The sequence below is a fragment of the Anneissia japonica genome, unplaced genomic scaffold (genome assembly GCF_011630105.1).
Source record: "Anneissia japonica isolate Jap-2015-1 unplaced genomic scaffold, ASM1163010v1 scaffold426_len1935630_cov189, whole genome shotgun sequence".
NCBI lineage: Eukaryota > Metazoa > Echinodermata > Crinoidea > Comatulida > Comatulidae > Anneissia > Anneissia japonica.
The window spans coordinates 279,665-289,012 of NW_022713172.1; the positions used below are offsets into that span (position 1 = coordinate 279,665).

Genomic DNA, 9,348 nt, shown 5'->3' on the forward strand with positions numbered 1-9,348 from the left:
ATTAACCTGAAATCAAATACTAAAACACATTTTAGGGCTAAATAAATTACACGTTTTGCTTAATATCTCCAAAACAGTAAATTGTCAGTTATGCCCTTTTGCCATGGGAGGGCATAATAATGTTTACATTATTTCTCCTGTTTTATCGTGGAAAAGAATTCCGTGTTTATTTATATATTATATTGCATGCATTTATGGAATATAATCATATACATGCAATAAAATAAAGGTTTTGTATGCCTATATGCCTCAGAATAAAAAAAATTATTGTACGAGTACTTTCGAATCATTCTGCTGATAACCTAACAAGGGAGATAGACCTAACTATGGTCGAATGTACTCTACATTATTCTGAAGCCGATCGATAAAACTTTGATTTCTTATTCATATATGGCTCTGTCTATACAGCTTCTTTATTTCATTATTATATACATAAGCCAACTGTACATACATATGCATACATAGTATGGTTTTAAGGCAAAAGACTGGAAAATGCCGAATATACAAACAATGCGTTATGCATTATATTTTGTATTGCTTATATCTAGGACCGTCATGCAACAGCATATTCCAAACCTGATGCAGACAAATCTGATGATTACGAGCTCCTGTACGGATATGAAGAAGGCGGTAAAACTACAATCGGATTCAAGCGAAAATTAGAAACATGTGACACTGACGACTACGTCATTTCCGTAAGTTTAACAGCTTAATTGTTATTATCAATATAATTTATATTGTCTATTTCTAACACGAAGAAAATATACTAAGCTGATCTAGTGAATCACATGTTAATGGCTTTGTATGGATAAATGTATCTATAGTATCTGTGCCATGTCGACTCGATTCAGATCGATATAACTACAATTAATATCTATGTGAGATTCCTCTTCTGTGTTACTTCTCATTATTTATATTAAAATGAAGTGTGTTTTTTGTGGCAATTGCAAGCATTTTTATTATTTTAACGTGTCTGACATCACATTCGCGCGCCATAAAACTAATGCTCAAATTAACGAAGCGGCTATGGATCTACAGACCTATAATATACCCGCAGAGCTGTCCACAACGGCCGCGGCAAGTTTGATGTAAGAAACAAATACCCATGTAAAATATATTGATGAACAAATGGAATATTCTCAAAAAACAATAAGCTGGATAATGCCAAAATAAATATTTGGTGAAAAAATAACAGTGAAGATTATATTTTAATTCGTTTCATTATTTCATCTATTATTGTGCTAATTTAATTAATATTATGTATAAATGATATACTTTTTCTCTAGACTGACACCTCAAGAATCATTTGGGCTTTGAACGACAAGGATCCAGAGGACATGGACGATCTGGTATATCACGGCTCATCGCGTGGGGTTCGTTCTGTGGTGCTCATTAATGGTGGTGTTCAAAAACTCATCAATATTCCCCCAGACGCAGGTTATTTTGATGTAATCATGCCAAATGTAGGTGTTTATGCTCAATCAAAGAGTATAGAATGGAAAGAGGTTCGACTCTACTGATTTTGTATGCACGCAAAAAAACGAAAATGGCAGGCGTCCTACGTATAGCAGAAAGTCTGAGCAGAAGGAAGGACGACTGTTTCGTGAGAGAATATGATCACGTTTTAAAGAAAACTAGCGTGTCAGATCTCTTTCCAGTTTGTACTCTTGTTTAATTATCAATATATGCTATTGAACCTATGAAAAAGAGATGATTATTATAAAATATAAAATATCATGTAGAAATTCAGTACCGGTACTTATAGATAGAGCTGAGCGGCCGAGAGATAATGTTCCTGTTTTTGAACTCCGGTTCGAATCCGGCCAACATCGGATAACCATAGCATGAAAAAAAAAAATAAATAAAAAAATAAAATAAAAGAAAACAGTCAGCATGCATTTAATGACCTGGTCAGAATGTTGGCTTAACGATGTAGCTGGTCGGATTCTTCACAACGCCATAATTAAAATCGGTGTGAGTTAAATGGGAGCTCCGATATAATTTGTTTTTGTCGTGATGGAATAATAAACAATAACTGGATTTGCGTCAGGAGAAACGTGTATAGGTGTAATTTTTGCTCTACCTGACGTGGAAATGTACCGAATACTCAGTACATTTGAAAACAACTGCGACAACTGTCCATCACGACAATAACAATTACTATCAACACTGCAGTACCCGCTGCTTACTTGGACTCGAATTCAACCCTGGCCATCGGGCGCAAGCTCGGTGGTCTAGAGGTATGATGCCAGGCTAGTGATCTGGAATCGTGGGTTCGAGTCCCACCCTAGAACAACTTTCGATTTTTTTCGCAGTTGTTTTCAAATGTACTGAGTATTCGGTACATTTCCACGTCAGGTAGGGCAAACATTACACCTATACATGTTTCTCCTGACGCAAATCCAGTTATTGTCTATTATTCCATCACGACAATAACAATTACTATCAACACTGCAGTAACCGCTGCTTACTTGGACTCGAATTCAACCCTGGCCATCAGGCGCAAGCTCGGTGGTCATGGTCTAGAGGTATGATGCCAGGCTAGTGATCTGGAATCGTGGGTTCGAGTCCCACCCGAGAACAACTTGCGATTTTGTTTCGCAGTTGCTTTCAAATGTACTGAGTATTAGGTACATTTCCACGTCAGGTAGGGCAAAAATTACACCTTTACTGTATATTGTTAAACATCTTTAAAGTAATTTTTAAAATAACTTGACTAAAAAGTCACAAATATAATGAAGAAACACAGAAGTAAAATACTACTTGACTTTCAGAAATGAATGTTTACAATTATATGTCATTCTAATGTAGGCCTAGGTCTCTAACTGAATTATTTTCTTACATTTTAGGTAACAGTTCCGCATGATCAAGATACAACATATATGTGCTCAACACACAGACTGCCAAAATTTGACACCAAAGTTCATATAATTCGAGTAAGCATTTTGTATACATCATAAAATGTGTAAAGGCCAACTCAGACAGCGTCGTACTACGCAGCCCGACTCGATTCATCGTCGGGGACAGTCCTGAGCCGTCGTGAGAGAAAATTTTTGATTTGATTTGATTTGATTTTCCGGGCAATATTTCAGTTGTTAAGAAAAATCTAATTTTTGTATAATGTTATAAAGATTTATAAATATAATACGGATTTGCTAGTGTAACTAAATTTAGACATTCCTAAGCATGAAAAAAATGTAAAATAAGACTGAAATTTGATTTTTTTTTTTTGTGTTCCACACAAAAAATAAATGCGGATGGATTTTTCATGTTTGATTTTGCGATAGGTCGTGCGAAGAAATATAGTAGGAGCCGAAAACATTTGCCTATCCTTACCTCGATTTAGGTTCTGTTATCACACATAAAAACGGCCGACATGATATTTTCCGTTGCTAGTATTGACACTTGAAATATAATATTTCATAGGAATTACTTCAAATTTGTTAAATAACTGATTCTGACCGAGATTTTGACACTTAAACAAACATATCTCAGCCAAACCGAACGACCGCATTGTGCGAGATGCAAAGTACAAAAACTAATCCCATTAGAGAGGGCGCACTTTATTGACTGTATAAAGTATAAGTAAAAGCGAGAGTATTCTAGTGGATGCGATCTACAACCTCTGAATTTGCCTAGTAACGAAGAATTCGTCTAAAAAATGGTAATATTCTGTGAGAAATTGTCTGTAGTTCTAATTTTTTTTTTTAAATTCTTTTGCGTAAAACTAAAATTTATGCCAATATTTTTCCATGATTTATAATAATTGGAGTAATGCATATGCATCTTTTCTAAAAAAAAAAAAAATCTGTTTTTAGTGAAATTTTGCCGAGAATGGGGCTTTAACTCACACAGACCCGACGCGACAACAAATCGCGTCGAGCTGCGTCGTACGACGACGCCGTCTGATTTGGCCTTTAAGCTCTGTCCACACTAGGCCTATCAACTTTTCTTTAACAAAAAAAAAAAAAAAAAAAGGATGATAAAAAAAAAGTATACCCGTAATATAGTCATGATGTGCTTATGGTCATGATGTGATGACATTATTATCATATTTATGTATGTTACATGCTTATGCCAACACAATTTGTATAGTCTGGACAAGGCTTTAATATAGATTGCCATGATAGAGTAGTAACAGCCGTGCGCGTAGACTGAAGTAGAATTAAGCTATGTCCACATTATGCCTATCAAGTTTTCAATGACAAAAAATATCTGTTATATGTCCATAACGGTAGTATATGGTCATTACGATGTCATATCACACCCATATTCTGTCATATGTACTACCAGCTTAACAATATCCAGATCCATATACAGGCGCAAATTGCATACAGGTTATCACATACAAATTAGTAGTGGAAAGAACTGAATATAGTATTTCCTGCTCTCATAAAAAATCAGTCTACCTAACGTTATCTGGTGTCCATCAAAATGGGTCTTGTGGTACGGCAGGTCAATTTTAGATATTCAAGAAAATAATTTAAGTGATGTTTTGACCATATTGCTTTTCAATGTTTCTGATAAGTTTAATATGTATATTACGGTACAATGGTACAGATAACAAATGTTGATTTAAACTAGTTGATTTAATTAGTTGGAAGTCTGTTTGAACACATTATTTGTGAAGCCTATTTTCAAAATTGATAGGAAAACTAACAAAAAGTGTATTAGTTGTTTATCTTTAATGGCGATTTTCTCTAAAATGTATTGTCAGACATATGAATTTGAAAACGAGTTTACACATGTTTCACTAAAAAAAAAAAAAACCTTATTTAAAAGACTAAAATAAAGACTATATAGTCATCTATCTAAATATATTAATAACTAATTTTTTTATATTTTGTGCCACAAGACTCATTTTGTCACAACAGCTCACATTTATGACGCTGGTTCACACGTGCATAATTACAAATGATTCATCCTGAAAATCGGCTGTGGTAAATAGCGTAGCGTTAGTGTTTTTTGCCTTCGTGTAACTCGTCTAAATTTTCTCTAGTGTGAACGCTTAATAACTTTGTTTGATGTTGCTTTGTTATAGTTTGAGCCTCTTGTCCAGAAGGGACATGAATATTTAGTTCATCATCTATTGCTGTTTGGGTGCTATGACGCTTTATCTACAGCAAATGCCAACTGGACGGGAGTTTGCCGACACCCAAACATGCCACCGGAACTTTACAATTGTGGCCGCATTATGTGCGGGTGGGCGATTGGCGGAAATGTAAGTCTGTTTTTTAATAGCCTACTAATTATGATAGATTCCGTTTATATAGGGCTCCATGGTAATAAGGCTTCTAAGCGCTTCACATCACTCTCGGTAATTGGATGAAACACATAGGCTTTGAAGTATAGATAATTAATTTTGTATTCATCATTCATCAACTTTAAATTTTCGACTGCTTGTTTGAATCATACATTACAAGCACTGGTAGTCTTTGGTAAACAGTCAGTCTTTGCCATTTCTGATTAAAATAAACTGAAATTGAATTAAATTAAAATTGAAATAAATTTTTTACAAAGGATTTTTTATTAAAAAAAAACACACACGAGAGTAATGATTATAACAATAAACTGTTAATAAATATATCTATCTTAAACAGTCAGTCTTTGCCATTTGTAATTAAAATAAATTGAAAATAAATTAAATTAAAATTGAAATTTAATTTTTTTCATTATAATTATAAGAAAATAATTATAAGAAAATCACACGAGAGTAATGATTATGAATCAACTGTTAGTAAATATATCTATCTTGTAGAACCCCGTATTCAATCAGCGGTCCGAGGGCCAACTCCGGCCCGCGCAACATTGCTAAAATAAATCATTTTTCGGCCGATTTTTTTTTCAGTTTATAGACACACCACCTAGGCACACATTCTCTAGCATTGTTTACAATAGTGTGGCTTTTTCAGAGTGTAGCTCACTATATTTAATGGCGTAGGTTATTTACATAGGAAGAGGGAGACTAATGGGGATAATATATTAAGTGGGGCGCTGATATGATGCGATGTCTAACCATTGTGGCAATAGCAGGCTTGGGAGCATGTTATTCTGTTGAAAACTTATTTTTGAGTCTCAAAGTGCCATTTCCAGGAATCTAGAGGTATCTATGTTAAAAAAACGTCAACCACTGGTAAATGGATATATTTGTGAATAGGAACTTTTTTAGGGGCAGGGTAGGAGAACCTGGAGTACAATTTTTTTTTTTATTTATTTATTTTTCAAAATTTTAAAATAAAATGAAGAAAAGAAAATTATATTAAAATTTAAGAGAGTGTCATTTCCGACCGCGTAGAGGTGCCATATTAATAAATTTTCTTACCTCAGCCCCAACTATGGTGGGGCTGAGGTGGTATTTTCCCCTATGTGAAAGATCTTTCCTGGCCATTTCTAATCCACTGCAATAAAGAAAATGGGTGGGGCTGACATAGAAAATAATGGAGGTACAGATTTGCTGGCCCCAAGCTTAAAAAGGTTCAATACCCGGGTTGTAGATGAATAAAAATATAATATTTGGGCCTACCTTCCATTGATTATTGTGATTGAGAAATACTGTAATCGTTGAAATTTTATACGTTTGTTCATTCGCTCGTTTCTAGACACTTGTATTTAAAAGAAACTAATATAAGCGCCTGCTTTCGGCGGCTAGTCACGACCACGCCCATACACAATTCAGCACAGCAGCCCTGCGATTTATAGTTAATTCTCCTACTTTTACCATTACGTTTATGTTAAGGTATACTTTATTTTTATTTAAGTCATTTGAGTTTCCAGAAGACGTAGGGGTATCACTTGGTGGAACAGATGATCCAACGTACTTTTTCATTGAAATGCATTACGACAACCCGACGCTTTCAACTGGTAACTAATTATTTGTATTACATATCATTATTTTTATGACTTATTTTCACTGAATATCGAGCAGTGTATACACATTACACCAGAACGGTATTATTTGAATTGGCCAAACACTATACTGTATACCTATAATCCAGGTGATAGCACAAAATTCGACAGCTCGTGGTTACATAATTATGTGCCCTCGTAGTTTTAAGAACATTATCTTTGTGTAAACGTTGATGCACCAACATAATGAAATATCCTGTTTATATTAAAAGACATTCGGTTTGTTTCACGTATTTAAAAAATTATAAAAGTAAACTATATTAAAATAATCGTTGCTTTTCACCACATGGCATGTGGCAGATTTTAATTTATGGTATTTTGGTTCTATTAAGAAGAATTGGTTGGCTTTCAGTTTCCCGAATAATATATATATATAATGTATAATTGTTTAATTTTATAGGATACCACGATAACTCTGGTTTAAGGATTTATTACACCCCGACTATAAGAAAATATGAAGCTGACACTTTGAGAACGGGCCATAGGGTTACACCGTATATGTTAATCCCGCCAAAAGAAAAAGAATTTACAGTACAAGGATTTTGCCCAGCAGATTGTACAAAAAATGTAAGTTTGATAAAAAGACAATACAAAGACTGTGTGTTCCCAAAGTTTTATAAGTTTACAAGCCATGTGGTCTAATAGAGATACAAATGCACTATAAATTCGAAAAATAATTAATACAGTTACACAAAAGTAATATGGCTTGTTGTTGAGTAAATCGAAGAGTCACACTATACCGGTAGGCCATGAGTAATGTGGAAATCACAATAAAAGAATAGCTTCTACAAGGAAAGATAATCCCCTTTAATAGTATTCGAAGAAGCTAACTGGGTATGCTCACTGTTTTGTCCAAAATGGACCATTTTGGTGGCCTTCTTTAACGTGCACAAAAGTAATGTAGTACAAAAGAACAGCTGCTAAAACAACTTTTCCAAAATAGAAACGGCTTATAGTTAACCACACAGAGAGTGTTTGTCACCATTTCTGAACAAACTCACCGTGTTGCTATATCAGAGTAGACAAACCATTTTGTAGATATCAAACCGCCTTTAAAATGACTCTATTTATTTCTTCTAATTTTGTATTTTCTAAATTTATATTTTTTATATTACAGGGGTTATCTGAGGATATTCACATAATAGCTGTCCTTCTACACGCCCATCTTGCAGGTTGGTTTTTTTTTTTGGCATGAAATTTAAAATACTTATATATCAGTTGTAGATGCGGTTGAACTATGTACTATAAGTGGCCGTACAATTGACCCGCCAATTCGAGACCACCTTTAGTAGGCCTACCTGAAAATTAGAGGTGGCATTGGGGTTCGGTCTTCACATAGAGGGTTAGGTTAGTGTTACTAGACTGAAGATTATTGTTATTTGGATCTTTGAAAAGGGTCTCGGGATAAAATTTGAATTGAAGGGGGCACTACATAGGTTTCATTGGTTTTGATATGTCTGACAATAGCTTATGTATATAATGGTTATATAATGGTTATTCGATATTACTGGTATCTACATATTTATTTTAACAATCGACACGCACGTGATAGCTAAGAAATGTTGCCTTACAGTAGAACCCCCCCCCCAAAAAAAAAAAATTAGGGTATTAATATCTATGTTGTTGTAAAAAATAACATAAAAAACAAGCAAATGATTAAAAGTGAATTTTTATGTTACATTAGCACAATTTAAGCTAAGAAATGTTGCCTTACAGTAGAACACCCCCTCCCAAAAAAAAAAATAAATAAATAAATAAATAAAAAAAAAATTGGGGTATTAAAAATACCATAAAAAACAAACAAATGTTTAAGAGTGCATTGTTAAGTTACATTAGCACAATTTGTCACAGTAGGTATACAACGTGATAGGGCTAAATTGTAAGTCTAGAGTATCGGCAAGTAGTTACCGCCAGTGGCGTATCTGGGAACCTTAAAATAGTGTGATTGTTGGGAGAGGACCGAAGGTGAAGTGGTGGAGGGGGCCTGGATATTAAATGAGAGGGGTGATAGCTCGCAAATTAAGGTGATTTTTAACTAATTAAGTGTGATTTTTTTTTTTGGAGGGAAGGCGACTTGGGTCGCTAGGTTTTTTTTTTTCTTTTTTTTTTTTTTGGGTAGAGGAGAGTGTGTCTGCAAACCACCCCTAGATACGCTACTGGTTACATACCTTGCGCTAGCTAGCACATACGGTATTAACTATAAAATTGCCTATTTCAATGATTTTTATGGCCCACTTACGGTAAGGTAACAATGTTTACTTGCTAATTTCATTTTTCACCAACGAAGCTAGGAAGATGAGTATTCAACAATACCGCAATGGAAAGCTGATTGATGATTTAGCACGAGACGATAACTATGATTTCAACCTTCAAGAGATTCGTCTGCTTCCAAAGCAAAAAACCATTAAACCAGTAGGTCTTTTTACATGTTTACCTTTAGAC

The 9,348-nt window shown here is 34.4% G+C and overlaps 1 protein-coding gene across 1 annotated transcript in view; it reads left to right on the forward strand.

Annotated features, from left to right (window-relative positions):
• Window positions 1–9,348, forward strand: part of LOC117108355 (DBH-like monooxygenase protein 1 homolog) — a 19,567-nt gene that overhangs the window by 3,141 nt on the left and 7,078 nt on the right. The window contains exons 2-9 of the mRNA XM_033250348.1: window positions 549–695; window positions 1,287–1,463; window positions 2,850–2,936; window positions 5,042–5,221; window positions 6,759–6,861; window positions 7,307–7,473; window positions 8,024–8,078; window positions 9,194–9,318. Of these exons, the coding sequence (XP_033106239.1) occupies window positions 549–695; window positions 1,287–1,463; window positions 2,850–2,936; window positions 5,042–5,221; window positions 6,759–6,861; window positions 7,307–7,473; window positions 8,024–8,078; window positions 9,194–9,318 (1,041 nt within the window). The remainder of the gene's footprint in view (window positions 1–548; window positions 696–1,286; window positions 1,464–2,849; window positions 2,937–5,041; window positions 5,222–6,758; window positions 6,862–7,306; window positions 7,474–8,023; window positions 8,079–9,193; window positions 9,319–9,348) is intronic.